This window comes from Columba livia, chromosome 5 (assembly GCF_036013475.1).
Source record: "Columba livia isolate bColLiv1 breed racing homer chromosome 5, bColLiv1.pat.W.v2, whole genome shotgun sequence".
Taxonomy (NCBI): Eukaryota; Metazoa; Chordata; class Aves; order Columbiformes; family Columbidae; genus Columba; species Columba livia.
Genome location: NC_088606.1, coordinates 59,806,028 through 59,823,162, shown reverse-complemented (window position 1 = coordinate 59,823,162; position 17,135 = coordinate 59,806,028). Strand labels below are relative to the sequence as shown.

At 38.2% G+C, this 17,135-nt stretch overlaps 1 protein-coding gene across 31 annotated transcripts in view; it reads left to right on the top strand.

Annotated features, from left to right (window-relative positions):
• Positions 1-17,135, top strand: part of PPFIBP2 (PPFIA binding protein 2) — a 113,193-nt gene that overhangs the window by 33,945 nt on the left and 62,113 nt on the right. For 30 of the 31 annotated variants that reach the window (XM_065066237.1, XM_065066240.1, XM_065066232.1 and 27 more), the window contains exon 3: positions 6,379-6,593. In XM_065066237.1, coding sequence (XP_064922309.1) covers positions 6,379-6,593 — 215 coding nt within the window. Of the gene's footprint in view, positions 1-375; positions 618-6,378; positions 6,594-17,135 lie in introns of those variants that run through there. The other variant, XM_065066254.1, reaches the window with a different exon arrangement.

The following is a 17,135-nucleotide window of genomic DNA, read 5'->3' as shown; positions in this document are numbered from 1 at the left end:
TCTTCATGTTGCAGTTGTATATGCAGTACCTAATGTGCTGCACATCACAGCTCACAGTCTATAAGCATGTAAAAGAAAAAAGGTTGAGTAATTACATAATTTGCATAAGAAATTATAGACAGGTCTTGAAAACTGTCTCAAAGATTCCACATGTGGTTGTAAATGAAGTTCAGTTGAAAATCATCCAGGCTGCATGAAACTTGCACCTGAGTGTGGTCATTAGTTTTTCTAGTCTTGGAAATTTTTTCCTAGGGCTTCCTGCTAATCCAGCTCAACAGTTACTGTTCCTTGTAGTTAAAGATCTAAAAGCCGAGATTTGAGAAGAAGCTCATATGAGCTATGATTCAAAACACATCAGTTGTGATGTGTTTTGCATTACACTATTAAAAGGAAGGGTTGTGTGAGCTACCTCTTCACTCCTTTGACAGAAGGCAAAGGGACAAGGAGGCTGAATGATGTCCCATCCAGACCTTACGACTAGTTTACATAAATTCACGTTTTCAAGGCTGTCTTCACGAGAAAGAGAGACTTGTGCTTCAAAGAAAATTACACATTGTAGTCTACAAGGAGAGAGGAAGAACTTGGACAACCTATATGCTCATTGAGTAAAAACTCAGGTAAAAATAAAAACAAAAACCAGGAAAGTTTTATAGCAGTATAATGACTGGCTGAAAGGCCAGAGAAAATGTATGTTTAAAATTTTATTCTAACCAGTGTTGGTCAGATATCAAAACTGTTATGCTTGAGTAACTCAGCTTTATAGAAAACCATCCTTACTCCATTGTAGAAGTAGCTTTTGGGGGTTGTTATGGGGCTTTTGTTGTTTTTTTGCTGTTGTCTAGATGAAAGGAGTCAGCAGTTTTAGGAAAAGCTCTTTTTAAGTTGTGTATTACCAGGCATTTTAGAGTGAAAAGACTGAGATAGTAAGAATGAATGCAGGGGATCAGAAGTTAAGGAGCAAGAAACAGGGAGAGATCAGAAAAGGTATCTATTGCTAAGAGTGATGAAAGGTGGGCAATGGATGAACATATACGATGTAAGCTGAGGAGAGTGGATTTTCAGACTGGCAAGGATTTCTGCTTCTTTCTTTACTTCTGCTTAGTAACTTTTGTGAGTTACTTGTAGTGCTGTTTTTTGAACAAATTTTGTGTTTGCTTAAAAGGAACATTTCTTTGAAGCCATTCAGTTAATTGCAAAGAACTTTGAACTCAAAAGGTGCTTGTGTGGTCAGGGTGTAGGAAATGTGTAACTTGAACATTTTTTTTTCCCCTTTCTTTATTGCTTTTATTATTCTTTCTACCATACATGCAGCAACATTTAACCTCCTTCATTTGCTGTCTGTATGTGGAAGCCAGAGCTGATTGGAATGTCTTAGATCCAATACTTGCTTTTATTTCTGTCTTTGTTTCTTTCTTTCTTTCTTTGGTGGACATTTATGATGATTAATTGTATTCCAGGTTTACACTAGGAAACCATGGTGTTGAGTATTACATAAACATAATGACAAAAGGTTCCCCCCATGTGCTGTTGACCCCTGGAAAAAAATGAGGTACAGGAAGACTGTGACTTACTCAAGGCTATACAGTGGGTCTTTTTGCAAGGGTTCAAAACTGTACTCATTTTTCCTGAGTATCTATAAAATTTTACTGCTTGAACCACATTCTTCTCCACTTCAGCTATCTATAATAAAGCTACACACAAATTAATCACTGTTAATGGTAGAGTATACTGGTAACCTGTAGTGTTCTGTTTGCACTGTGGCATGGCTTTTTTTGTATCCGTCTGCAAGAAGATCCAAATTCTTACTGTCTGGTGCTAAAACGTAATGTGCTTTGTTAGCATGATGATGTAAAGGTTTCAACTAATGCAAAGAAATATAATTATTTACTCCTACGCACTTTTACTTCTGTTTTCCAGGGTGTGTTCTTGTTCCTCTGGTGAGCAATATATATTCTACTTAATGTGAAACTACATGGAAAACAAATAAGAGAAGCAAGGCTTTGATTCATTTGAATTTTAGCAGTGAAACAGGAAGCTTTCTGAATTAAAATGCTGAGTTGAACTCTGCATTTCTGCTTTTATATCACTTCTTTACCTAACATAAAGAGGAATTCTTCATTCTCATTTTCAGCCAGGAGAATAAAAGAGACTACGGTGGCAACCCAAGGCAAACCAGTTTAAAAATCGTTTCACAAAGAAGTGTATGCGGATGTGTGATGGGGAGGTGTGAGGGGTCATGTTGTCTCAGTGATGCACTGAGATCTGTGGGCAGCTCCTGTTCCAGACAAGGAGGGTTGCTCAGGGGAGGGCTTTGTAACTTGTGTTGAGTACTCTGGCACCAACCCAGCAAAGTAAAGCACTTTTAAGTCCTTGCTTAATATTTTGGATCCCAGTGACTTGAAACTAGTGGAATTTTGATTGCTGAAAGCTAGAACCTTTAGCACTTGTCAGAATTATGCCTTCTATTCTCAGCATGATGAGGGTACAGATACCATTTGAGTTTTTGGTTGGTTTTCTTTCTGATAGTATCAGACATGGATACATTCTTCTCTCAGCAGTGCCTGCTTTCTGAAGTCTATACAGAAATCTTGGGTAGTACTGAGATATATATATATATATTTAATCATTTCTTTCATGGATAATAACCTCAGTTAAAGATTTAAAATTATGAATTAAATCAAGCCTTTCAATCTCTACTTCCTTCATTTAACTTTAGTTGGTACTAATCAAAGAGATGTTTTTCCTTTCAAGGTTTAATGGAACTAGTGCATATAATAATTTACAGACAGTTCACTTGTAAGATCATTGCGTCTTTATTCATGTAAGCAAACACTGTGCTGTCTGTTTACTATTATTAGCGAAGAAAATTTTGAAGTATCTTTACTGATTTCTGCAGTTTAAAATCTTCTACTATTTATGCTCAAAATGAATTCCCAGTCATAAGTATGGGGTAAGTCATCAGATATTCCAGCTTTTGTGTGTTTTTAGGCAGTTCACAGAATCACAGTATGTTTGGGATTGGAAGGGACCTCGAAAGATCATCCAGTCCAATCCCCCTGCGGGAGCAGGGACACCCAGATGAGGTTACACAGGAAGGTGTCCGGGCGAGTTTTGAATGTCTCCAGAGTAGGAGACTCCACAACCTCCCTGGGCAGCCTGTTCCAGTGTCTGTCACCCTTACTGAGAAGAAGTTTCTTATCAAATTTAAGTGGAACCTCTTGTGTTCCAGTTTGTACCCATTACCCCTTGTCCTATCATTGGTTGTCACCGAGAAGAGCCTGGCTCCATCCTTGTGACGCTCACCCTTTATATATCTGTAAACATTAATGAGGTCACCCCTCAGTCTCCTCTTCTCCAAACTAAAGAAACCCAGCTCCCTCAGCCTTTCCTCATAAGGGAGATGCTCATAAGGGAGATGCCCTTAATCATCTTCATTGCCCTGCGCTCAACTCTCTCTAGCAGTTCAGGGAACAGGAGTTTGCTATAAGGATGTCTTTCATTATTTTCTTCAATTGCATCTCTTTGTTAGCAATGAGTAGAAAAATATTTTCTTCTTCTGACTTCTTTTTTATTTCTTATTTCATTAAAACTTGAATGGAGGAAAACTTGAGGCAGGAAAGGAAGAAAATATTAAAGATTCTGACTTCTACTTCATACCTGAAGTATTGGTTGTGGGCCTGAAAGTTTGTGTGGTTTGTCTGGATTGTGTGGATTTTTGTTTTTTTCTTTTGTCTGTATATAAAAAGTATTTGTATAAATAACATGAAGAACGCTATAGCAGAACGCTCTACTAAGTTTTCCCCATTCCTATCTTTTTTAAATAGTCAGTTCATTGGAAGGGTAGCTAGCAAAGCTGATCATGTAGTAACTCGAGGTCATGTCTGCTTTTCTGATGTGAAAAGTACTTGCTAAGCAAACAGAAAAAAAAAAATAGTATGGATTTTTCAAAAAAAGAAAGAGTGAGAAAACTAGTTTAAAAGTTGTAATGTCACAATAACCAAAGAAGCCACATCCTTAAACATGGCAGCAATGGTACTTGAGAAGGCAATGTCAGATTTCAGTTCCTGTGTGTATCTCCTTTGGAAAGCAGTGAGCCACTCTGAGTGAACGAAAAGATTTAAGAGGTTATATGATCCAAATGGCTCTTACACAATCTGAAAATGTGCTATTTTTAGCTGCTAGGGTTTAATATTAATCTGCATTAGGAAGTAAATAAACAGAAACAACAAAGCTGGTGTAAGTAGCTGGGAGTATAGAACTACACAAGAAAACATCTTTTTAGTGCTTAGAATACTCAAATGCAGCAAACCAGTTAGTTGATCCTCTTCTCAGAAGGAAAAATGTCAGGAAGACAAGGTGATTTAAGAGGTGAAGTTGTCTTGTGTAGCAGTCTTTCTTTGTAGCACCGGATATTGAAGAAACTTTATCTCGGACATGGTCTTAACCAGAAATTAAGATGAGATCTCACACTTGAGGTATTAAAATAAACTCATATGCAGCAGAAGTCCACAGGACCAAACAGGGAATATTCTGAGTTTGAAAAGAAGTTAAGACTATACGAAACACACCAGTAGTGAAAACAAAGAGTGTTACTTTAAAAACAATAAAATAAAAAATAAAATCCCTACTACTGAGCCTTGCAAAACACTGTACATTTCTAGGGATGGTTTTTCAATGTTTAAAATAACCAAACAAAAAAAATATAAATCACAGAGTAGAATTCAAACCACACAATTTTTATTTTGCAAAGATAAATGATGTGATAGAATTCTTTGAGTCATTAAGACAGTAGTTCATGAACACCTGGTTAATATTATTTAGGATTTTCCCAAAAATTTTGCATAAAGGGTTCACAAAATGAGAGACAGAATATGGTCTCCGATCAAGAACTGATTAAGATGGGAAACATAATTAGGATTAAATGATCAGTTAGCATTTTGGTTAAAAGCTCATCTAGGCACTGAAGTCATTCCAGTGTATGGAGACCTAGAGTGTCAGTGTATTCAGAAGTGATATTCAGGTATTTGTTGTGTATCAGACTATACATAAAATGAACCATTGGGTTCAAACGTGATTTGTAATGTCCAAATCGTGGTAGATAAATAACTATAGCAGGCAAACTAACATTGATTAATTCTAAGTAGTGTTCATTCAAGAGGAAAATTTGAATTACTTATATGTTTTGGCTTCAAATTAGACACATCTGCTCAGGAAAAAACTTAGCAAATAATTTTTAAAAGGTGAAGATTTCTGTTCCTTTCATAACTAAGATGTGAATAATGTTAAACACAGGAGTAAAATTAAGAATAGTGTGGAGATTATTATAATCCCCTTGTATAGATCAATAATACAGTCTGCTAAGGAATACTGTATGCTGTGTGGATCCAACATACTCCTGTAAAATATGTTACAAAATAAAAGGATGAGACAAGTACAATAAGAATGATCAAAATCCTAAGAAAAAAATCTCCCGTGAAGTCAAATAAAGAGGAAAAATTTGATTGTTTATGCCAGAGGAACAGGAATGAAGACAAGAGTATAATCTATTATGTACATGAGGCAATGAATTGTGAATAAAAACTGTAAAAAGTAGAGCAAATAGAAGTTTTCCACCTGACCAGTTCCTAAAGAAACAAAGGGATATCAAATAGAATCAAGATCTGAAATTCAGGACTCATTGTAGTGCGAAGTTCATTGAAACGCAGATTATTAAGGCAAAAAGATTTGGTGATATTAGAATTTATGTTGTTTATCATTCTTCCATCAAGTGAGATATGTTTCCTGTGCTTATTGTTCTTGAGAAAATAATATTGGTGCTGGAGTGCTGGCAGGAGGGAGATGGTGTAATTTAGAAAGCTATTTGTAATTTAGAGAGCTAGCAAACTTTCCTGAACCTTTTTTATTGCTAACTTTTTGGATTTTGCTCTCTGTGGGAGGGGTTTAAACCTACTCAAGGTCACATATTTTTCTAGTTCTGGTAACACAATCTATTTTCATCTAAGTTTCTTGTCAAAGGACTGCATCAATCTTACATTGCTTAATACTGCTCTGTGTGGGGACTTCTAAGTATGTAGCTGAGAAGGTAGTGACATCTCATGGTAACCATGGAAAATTACAGGCAATTTGTGGTAAGGATTTTGTATTCATAATTTAATGGACATTGCAAATGTTTTCTAACTAAAAAATATTTTTAATATGCTTGTACATACCTCTCCAGTGTTTGTTATTTATTTAGAGACTAACTCAAGTATTTCCAAGCCTGAAATACACACACTTGTCAGCATATGAAGCCTGAAAGTTGTAGTGTGTAGAATCTATATATTTGCCACTTACAAAACAATTATTTAATATTGTCTCTCCTGGTTTTACTTGTTTTAGGTACAAAGTCAGCTACAGAGTATGCTAATGGTGGTTATGATATTGTGTCACCTGCTCCATCAGTATACTTGGGCACATTTCAAATTTTGCATCTCCTGGAAGATCTAAAGATGGCATTGGAAATGCTAGAGGATCCTCAAGAGAAAGAAGCCCTGCGAAACCAAATTCCAGGGGCCACAGCAGTGTGTATACGGGAATGGCTTGAAGATAATCTGGTGAGTAGTGATTTAAAACTTTTCCATTTTGTTTGCAAACACCATTGATTCAAGTATTTTGATAATTCTGTTATTTTTGTAATAACTGAAATCTGCATCCTTAGGGAACTGCAGGGGATGGCAAGCAAACATAGAAAGCTAAAGATATTACCACTTCATGTGCTGATTACTAAAACAATGCAGATATAGGAGTATAAGAAGCTGGTAACAGATCTTATGTTTCCTTGGTGAGAGAAAATACAGTAAAAATGAACTACTGAAAAAGTTACATTTTCTGTAGGAGTTTTTTTTGTTTGGTTGTGGTTTGTTGGACCTTTTCTGGAGATAACAGACAGTTTTATAACTAACTAGTTATAAAACTTTTAATTTGAAAACTACCTATCTGGAATATAGTGGCATTGTCTGTTGAAGGGACAAGTAGGAAAAACATGGATAATTCTGTGCTTTTCCTTGCTACATTTCCTTTACCATTAACTATCAGTATTATGAATCTCCAGAATACCTTGTACACCAGGCAGTGGTAGCAGTAAGGCTCTAACTTCTGCATGTGAGACGTTCATATTGGGATAGATGAGGAATAAGCATTTGACTGTATTGGAAAAGATGGAGGCTCACCAGGTGAAAAGCAGATCTTTGGACAGACAGACCTTACAAAGAAAAGACCCACTGGATGCAAAGGAGGAGAAACAGCAGGTCCTGCCAGAACACTCCTCTGCACCAAACCTGCCTTTGCAAGTGAAGGGTGGTTTCCTAAAGAGTAAAAGCTATTTATCGCTTTCTCAACTTCACATAAGTTTTCTAGACAAATGGATTTTCTTCTGGCTTTATCAATTCATGTTACTTCTACGTAATTGTGCCTGTAGCTTCTGCTTTTGCTTTTATTTGTCAGCTGCTGGTTTGTTGGCATTCTTCACAGGTCTATAGCTGGGAAGTCCTGTTTGGGACTGTATGAGAAAAAGGAATGAGAATTTGGTACCAGCTTTGAAAGCAAAAGGTGGAGGCAATGTTAAATTGGATTTATAGTGTTAAATTTTGAGTCTGGAAGCCCTGGAAAGTCTCTGAGGCAGAGTATGAGCACACAGCAGTAAGTTGGGATTGCAGGTTTGAGGACAGAAGGTGACTTGAATGTTCTTTGCATTGTTTGTATTGGAGTATCATCTAGAAACTAGAGCTCAATTGTACTAGAACGGGAAAAGTAACTTCTGCAGAAAAGTGCCCCTTGGCCTTATAATTCAAGTAGCTTTGCAGCTTTGGTAATTGCCACTTAGTGTGCTGAACTACACCTAGTGTTTAAATAAACCAGACTGTGGAGTTTGTCCGTTTGGTCAGCTTTGAGGCACGTTGGATTTTTACTACTCAGTCAGGAACTTCTGTGATGATGACAGATGCCATAGCTGCTCTCGCTAGAGTCTTACCTTCCTTCATTTCCATAGTACCAAACGTTGGAATTTATCAGACATCAAATTTCACCAAGTTGTGTTTTGTGGGGTTTTTTTGTTTTCTTTCTGTTTTATGGGGGGTGGTGTTTTGTTTTTGTTTGGGGTTTTGGTGAGGTTTTTTTGTTTGTTTGTCTTTGTAGGGTTTGATTTGGTTTTTGGTGAGGGTTGAGGTTTCTGTAAACATTTGTAACTGTTATTTGGTCTGTCTACTATAGATGTGAATACCAAAGATGTGGGAAAATTTACGTATGCCTAGATTGTGAAAATTTTAGACATCGTGTTTCATACCTGATACTACCCCGATTATTCCCTCTTTTGAAAACATCTGCTTCATTCCTTTATTTTATGGAACCATTGGTAGGCATTTGGTGTTTTGGTGATTTGGTGGAGTTGGATTTTGTGCTTATAATCTACAATCCTCTAAGGAAAAGTAACACCATTTGTGGAACTAAAGGTGTGCTTCTCAAAAAGGCTTCTTTTTGCATGTCTGTGGTCAGGGATCTGTGAACATATCAGGTTTTTGAGTTTACAGTATAACTGGGCACAAAAATTGTGCTGCCACTGCTTTCAGATAGATGAAATGGGTTTGACAAGGTTAGCACTGAATTTAGAAAGATTACTACTACATATCATAGAATAAGGATTTAATAGTTGCTGGAACTGCACAAATTATTTGACAAAGCTAAAATGCAATAAAGCATCATTAATTATGGACTTTTAACTACTTAAGAACTGTATTGAAGTTTTTGCCTCAAAGTGAATGTCTGGAGTGTTTTACATATTTTACAATTGTGAATTCTTTGGCCTTAAAAACAGAACAAAAAGACCTGAGCATTACCATGGAGAGTTCATATAAACCAATTTCGTTTATAGTTTCAATGCTTCTTGATAAATATTTTAGTATTGCAAGTCACCACAGGACATATCACAAAGCAGGTAGTAATTTCAGCATTAAAAATTAACTGCTGCAGTAACAACTGACTGTGTTTGACTTGATGAGCTATGAGAGAATGTATTTAGTTATAGTTTCATTTAATAACTCTACCCCATTTTTTTTTTTTTATGCTATACATCTTTATGGAACTCTTTTCTGAGTAAAGAGGATCCCTAATGTTCTTACAGTGGTCCTAAAATTATTGTAAACCTGAGTGAAAGCCTCATTTCCAGGATCACAAAACATGATCTTCCTTCCAGCAGAACATGTATATTTAAAGCAAGTCACTTCTCCATGTATCTTTATATACTGACCCTTAAAGTGCTGATTCTTGAAACCTCATTAGTATTTTCCTGATCATGTTTTTTCTTGGAAGCCTAATTCTGAAAATCTTTCTAAGTGTTCTAAATTTGAGGAAACAGGGAGAAGAGCAGAAAAAACAGTAGAGGAATGTGTTCTAGAGCTAATTTGTTAAAATAATTTTATTTGCCTTATGATATATGCTGTGCTTTGTCTCATTTAATTCTCCGTGTTTTTTGAAGTGGTAGAACCAGGCTTTTTAGCAGAAATATGATAAATTTCTTAAAGTCTTTATTGCCATTTGGTCACAATTAACATTCAGAAGAGATTGTTTCCACTGCATGTTAAAATCAAGGAATTTCCCACCCACCCCCCCCCAGTGGCTTCACAGGGACAGGAAGCCCCAGTTCAGAACTTTGACTTAAGTGGAGCTCGTGAATTTTGAAATTACTTCAAAGCTTTCTGTTAAGCGTGTGTTAAAGTGCTCCGCTCAAACATAATCACTGGTCTCTTCATTTCACTTTTGTCTAAGATTAATTTTACAGAGTTGCTGAACAGAGACAGAAAATGACTGCAATACAGGGCATTTCAATAACTTGAAAACTTACTTTTATGAAAGTATCAACAGAATTTTTCAGCAACAGCTGAGTGGGAAGAGAATATGTTCTGAGCAATGCCAGTTAGAGCCAGTACACTTATCTGCTCGTCGATTTGACTGTGGGACTAGTCAACTGTTGAGAGCTGCGATGGAGCTATATATAGCTGAATCTTCCTATTGCCAAGCGGTATTAACACATGTTAAATTGAAAATGGACCGGTAGAGCCTGCTTGGGACTGTGTAGAAAAGTCGTCATTCTGCAAGCATTCATGTTTATTTTTGCCAACTTGAAACATTAGATGGATGTGTTTTCTGAGCAGTAGTCAGAGTTGAAAGTTGTATGACCCAGGTCTCCACTGTGCTCCAGCTCCTTTTCAATGAGTTGATGATGCAAGGGAAGGCCTGAACTGGGAGATCTGGTCCTCTCAGAGTTCCCCAAGCATGTTAGAGCAATTCACAGCACACAAGAGACATCGGAGAAGTGTCTGTCATGTGTGCAGCTATTTATGAATACTAGAGAGTGTCTTGGAGCCAGTGGAAAAGGGGTGTACACAGCTTGCATGGAATTTTTCTAAACCAGACCTACTTTTGTTGATGTCCTGTGGGGTTGCTTTGTCTGGGAGTCAACCCTAATATCTCTGACTATGACCGCCGAGGTGGGAAGATCTTCTCTGCATGAAGAACTAATGGAAGCTTAAAAGTGAGTAGGGCTGGTTTAGCTTTCCTTCTTCAAATGACACGTTGTGATTAGTTTTCAGCATTTTCTTTCACCCTTGTGGTGATCAGTAATGCCACCTTTAAACTACAATGACCAGACGTGATTAAACAGAGCTGTGTTATGGCCTTAGGCTTCGAGTGCTCATGGAAGAAAGGTGTTACTCCTGTTATAATAGCAGGGCCTGTATTTTTATATGTTGTTTTCCAAGATTTCAAGGTTGTCTACCACCATATTGTGAAGTTTAGCCCAGGGGGCAATCCTCACCTACCTGGGCTGTTCACATCTTGATACTGGCAGAAGAAATAGAGGACTGCTCTGTAGGAAGCCATGATTGTATACAGAAATTGCATGTTAGCCTTCACAAGGATTAATACGATTTATTCAGTTCCATTTATCTAAGACTCTTTCAGCTGCTGGCTTCAGTGTTTTCCTTTGCACCAAGTTAGTTCATCGTTCCTTTTGTGTCTAAGGTTATGCATGGTGTCCTTTTTTCATTTTGCACTATGATCTGTCACTAGGATTTCCAGCTGCATTGCTTTTCACTGATTTAAAAATTATACCCTGTATTACTGAGGAAGTTGATGAGGCCTTCTACAGGCAGCTGAGAGCAGCCTCGCAGTCACAGGCCCTGGTTGTCGTAGGGGATTTTAACTACCCTGATGTTTGCCAGCCAGCCAGCCACAGTCCAGGAGGTTCCTCTGGTGCATTGACAATAACTTCCTTATGCAAATTATGGATGAGCCAACTAGGAGAGTAGCACTGTTGGATCTCATTCTGACTAACAAGGCAGGTCTGGTTGAAGCAGCAAGGGTTGAGGGCTGCCTTAGTTGCAGCAACCACGAGATGGTGGAGTTCAGGATCTCATGTGGCAGGAACAGAATACCAAGCAGAATTGCAACCCTGGACTTCAGCAGGGTGAACTTTGGCTGTTTCAAACAATTGCTAGGGGAAATCCCATGGGCAAAGATATTTGAAGGTGAAGGGGCCCAAGATAGTTGGTTAGTGTTCAGGGACTGCTTCTGCCAAGCTCAAGATCAGAGAATCTTGACATAGGAAGTCAAGAGATCAGAGAATCTTGACACAGGAAGTCAAGGAAGGGAGTCAGGAGGCCTGCGTGGTTAAACAGGGAACTGCTGGGTAAGCTCATGTGGAAGAGGAGAGTTTAGAGATCATGGAAGGAGGTGCTGGCCACTGGGGAAGAATATAAGGCTGTTGTCAGAGGGTGTAGGGAGGCAACTAGGAAAGCTAAGGCCTCCTTAGAATTAAACCTGGTGAGAGGGGCCAAGGACAACAGGAAGAGCTTTTTCAAATACGTGGCAGATAAAACTAACACCAGAGGCAATGTAGGCCCACTGATGAATGGGGTGGGTGCCCTGGTGACAGAAGATACAGAGGAGACCTTCTTTGTCTCTGTCTACTCTGAGGGAAACTGTACTGAGGAGCCCCGTACCACTGAGGCCCCAGAGGAAGGCAGGACAATGGAGGAGTTTGCTTTAGTTGATGAGGACTGGGTTAGGGAGCAATTAAGCAATCTGGACATCCATAAATCCATGGGTCCAGATGAGATGCACCTGTGGGTGCTGAGGAAGCTGGCTGAGGTCACTGCTGGACCACTCTCTATCATCTTTGGTGAATTGTGGGCAACAGGAGAGGTGCCTGAGGACTGGAGGAAAGCAAATGTCACTCCAGTCTTCAAAAAGGGCAAGAAGGAGGACATGGGTAGCTACAGACTGGTCAGCCTCACCTCCATCCCTGGAAAGGTGATAGAACAACTTATCCTTGGTGCCATCTCAAGGCATATCAAGGATAAGAGGGTCATTAGGGGCAGTCAGCATGACTTCACCAAGGGGAAGTCGTGCTTAACCAACCTCATAGCCTTTTTGAGAACATAACGAGGTTGATAGATGATGGCAAAGCAGTGGATGTGGTCCACCTTGATTTCAGTAAAGCATTTGACGTAGTCTCCCACAGCATCCTCGCTGCTGAACTGAGGAAGTGTGGACTGGATGATCGGGTAGGGAGGTGGACTGTGAACTGGCTGAAGGGAAGAAGGGCATAATTTTGAAGTATTTCTGTCTATAACCTTTATTCAGATTTCACAGAATTTGCATAGGTCAACTGATCTCATTTGCTTATGTTATCTGTTATGACAAACATAGCAATAGTATAATTCACAACAAAAATATTTTTGTTCTTTTTCAGAATAGTATGCTAATACTAGTGGTGAACAGACCTGTATTTAGTTAAAATGCAACTATTAATATATTTTTTCAGGTTTTGTGATCTTTCAAAAAGGTAAACAAATTATGCTTATTTCAGACATACTATTCAAGACATTGGCATGCTACTCTTCCTCATATGTAGATAAACACGTGCACTATTTTCCTGAAATAATGAAAATCTTAAGGAGAAAATAATGTTTGTCTATTCCTCATCAGAAATAAGGGATTGAAAGGTTTATCTGCAGCTTACTCTGGTTTGGTTTGTTGCTTTTGTTTTGTTTGTTCTTTGTTTTGGTTTGGGGTTTTTTGTGGTTTGTTTGTTTAATAATTTTTCTTGTTCTGGAATTTAAAAGAGAAAATCTGATGTGTGTCATACTGAGGAGGGGCAAAATGTTACCTGATAATGTGATTAATGTATGTGCAAATATTTGGTAAATATCCTGTTTCAAATATTTCATATACTTATTTACTGCATACTTAGTAATTTTAGCATTTCTTTGAAACCTTTCAGAGTGAATTATTTTAATATGTTCTCTGGTAGAATGTAAGTATCTTTCTTTAAATATTTCCTTTACAAATCAGTATACTCTTTCCTTGCCTACAGCAGCTGGGATGTGATTTTGTTGTTCTGTTAAGCAGAAAACATTTCTTAGTTGTTGTGCAGAAACATGGTACTCAAGTTTCTTACAATCTACATTTTCTTCTGAATAAGTTTCATGCAAAAACTTACAGTTCTTCTAGAACTTGGGCTGGGAAAAGTATTTCAGCGTATGGCAAGGAATGTTTGAAACTGCCAAGAATGTGCAAATGTCTTAGATGAAGTTACTGTTTATTAATTCATCCTAAGTATTGGTAATACATTCTTTATGCAAGCCAAGGGAAGAGACCTACTTATTACTTGAGCAATGACCAGAGAGGAACAGTAGAGCTAGAGATCCGTGATCTCACATAGCCTGCAGATGGGGACGACTCCAAAGATGTCAGCGCCTGTTTAAAGTATTACCTGCCCTACACCATCCCTAAATATGCAATAAGGGTGAGGGTTGATTATGCTGGGCTGGAACTAATGGCCATCTAAGTCTGATTATTTCTGAAGTACAGTTTTTAATCAAAGAATAAAGCCATTTGAATTGAGTGCATTTTATGCTGGGAAAGGAATATTTGTTCACGGATCTACATAACATTATTTCTCATCTGTTTCCCAGGATACTTGTTGTGGTTTGTTTGTTTTTTTTAATTATCACAAATAAAGCAAATGTGCCCATATACAGAATGAAGTATTTTTTTCCCCCCATTTCCTCTAAGTGTTTCATCTTTCTTTGTCACTTAGGCATTATCAGCTAGTCATGATTAAGACAAATTATCTTGCTGGAAATGCTTAATCTAGATTTCTGAAGCCATTCCTCCCTATGTAGAAAGGATTTCTTCATCCATTGTCTTTTACGCAAATGGCCTGGATTTCGTTTTACACAAGTATTCCTGTGCAGGCGTATTCTCTCTCTCTTTCATCACTCTGAACCTCCCTCCTTTTTCTGCAGCATGAGAGTGACAGGTGTGTGAAATGACATGCTGAGGAAATTTTTCCCTTTTAAAATCTGTTCCTAATCCCTTTGTTTCCAAAGCAGTCCAAACACTAGGCTTGGGAAGATCACAGAGTAATGAATGTAGGAAAAGTTGATGCTACTTCTTGGGGATGAATAGATGTTTTTTTGTATGTCCATCCCAGACTCTCCTGATGAGGTTGGAAAAATGCATAGTGGGTCATTTCAGTTCTTAGCCTGAAAGCCCAAGTGTACGTTCTTTTGGTGTTTTCAGACATCGATGGGTTTGAAACCAAAATAGCTCAGAAGTCATTGCTGAAAGGAAGAGAGGTGCTGTGCACACAGACCTGGACCTGGTGGAGGCTGAAGAGCTTCTGCTCTGCTGCCTGATCCCCTGCCCTCCAACCTGCCAGACAAGGCAGTGCCAACACCAGAACCCTATTCACACTTTGCATTTGTGCTGCTCTGAAAGATCACAGAAACCTCTGTTTTAGCACAAATTTAAGTGAATAAAAGGTAAAATTGCTAAAATAACAGTAATAAATACAATTTCATGGTGTTCATAGGGCCTTAGCTCAGTGGAAGAGACAGTGGAAAAGCAAACAGCTCTGTGCTTCTTCAGCTCCAGTGTTGGTAGAAGGGGGAAAACACTGGAGAGTCAGGTTGCCCTTCCCTTGACAGTTCTAAGAGGATTTGTGGATGCTTCCCTTGCCTCTTCATAGGTCTGGTATAGAGGGATGTGAGAAGGGCGACTGCTTGTTTAAAGCATTCTGTTACTTTCAGTTTCAAAGCAGTTACAGCATGTATGTTTACTAGTTGAAACAGATTTAAAATCTTGTTTGAAATACTTAACATTCTGACTAATACAGTAATGAGTTGCTTAGCTGAGTGTATTTGTGGGTTATGTATCAGCAGACATTCAACATTGCATTTATATTGCCAAAATGTGTATTTTGATTTATTTTTGGAGGCAGAATTGGAGAAAACAAACAATTTGGTGGGGGAGTAATAAGGAGATGCTTCTCTCTGGGGTAACACTTGAAGACAGTGGTACTGCAGTGATTGTGGGGGATTTTTGTTTAATTCTCCATTGAACCAGAAGTTAGTGAAGAACTAAATACAGACGTGGAATTCCTAAAAATAAGAACAAAAATAGTGGTAACCTGATGCAGCAATCCTCAGATTGCAACATATTTTCCATATTTTCACACTGCCCAGAGAAGCCAACCTGCTTTTCCAGTGAAACGGAAAAGTATACTAAGCAAATCTGGGGCAATGGATTTGCATTCAGGTGATGTCTGAAACTTTTTCAGGCCAAAGCTCAAACAGGATGTAAAGTTCAGCATGCAGGTGACAGGCTAGAATTGAACATGTGACTGTCTGGAATGTGTGCTGTAAACATTCACGGCTGATAAGATGCAGAAAATTCAGACACGTTTACCTTTTAATCAGGAAGAATGACTGTAACAGAATCAAGAGGCCTTTGCTTGAAATCCAGTATAAATGACAAGGGAGAAATAAGGTATGTTTGTAATTTTATATACTTTTAAGAGGAGAAATGGATACTCACCAAGCTGCAGACACTACACTGAGGCACTAAGTAGTGGAATAATATAGTTTTCCTGTATTTTTTTTTAGTTGAAAGCAAAATCATTAAGAGGTAATGTGTGGTGGAATGCTTTAAGACAGGTATGTTTCCTCCTTCGTTAAATAAGCCTGAAATGAATTGTAGAGCCTGTGTTTTGAAAGGGATGAAATGTGGAACTTCTGGCTCCGTAGTGTGGGTGCTATAGGGTATGCAGTACTTTGAGATAAAGTTTGATGTATTTGCTGTTCTCTATAATTAGATAACTAGTTTTCTTGCCGGAGGGCGGGGGGGAGGAAAGGCCTTAAGCTGTAGGGAGTTCATGTTTTAATGTCAAGAGAAGCCCTATTCACTCTTCAGTTTGTCAGCCATGACAGAGGCTGTTGTGCATAGAGAAGTGTACTATATTAAGTACATCTTAATTTTCATAATTTTCTTTTTTTTTTTTTTAAGAATGGACCATTGACAGCGTGCTAAGGCATTTGCCAGGTGGTGTAAGCTATCCAAGCAATAGCTGTTCTCATCAACTTTAAGATAGCGCAAAAACTTGTACAAGGAGGGTAGAATAAGTTCTATGTATAGAGCAACACAAGTCCTCTTCAGATCGGTCTTGAGGCATAGTGTACTTTTGCAAACTGACAGTTATTTTATCTTGTCACATTTACTGGCGATTTTAGGTATCCTAGCACCTTTAGATGACTTGCAGCACTAGCTTTCTGAAAAGCATTCGTATTTTTCTTGTCATGTGACTTTAAGTAACAACAGGTAATTAATACACGAAGAAAGCTGGAAGTCTGGGTTTATATCCTTCCCTCTTACTTTTTGAGAATGGTTAAAATAATAAAACCCCACATCCCTTACAGAAAGTCTTTAATGTATCTATGACTTCCACAGTTTGGAATGTGAGTAGATGGCTGAGGCAGGTCCCTGTAAGAACTGCTTTTCAGGGCATTACACAGCTTCAGGCTTTGCGATCTTTGTATTACACAGATCATTTGTACGATGGGCAACTTTGACACTGGCTCTTCCAAATTGCTGTTTTACTTCAGCTTAAATTCAGGAGTGACTTTGGGTGTAGAAACTGAAGAAAACAGGGAGATAAGTAAATGTTGTGAGATCATCACAAAAATCCCATGGGGACAGTTGCGTTTTGGTCTTACTAGGCATTGCCCAAGCAGTTGTCCTTGTGTGCGCAACAATCTGTT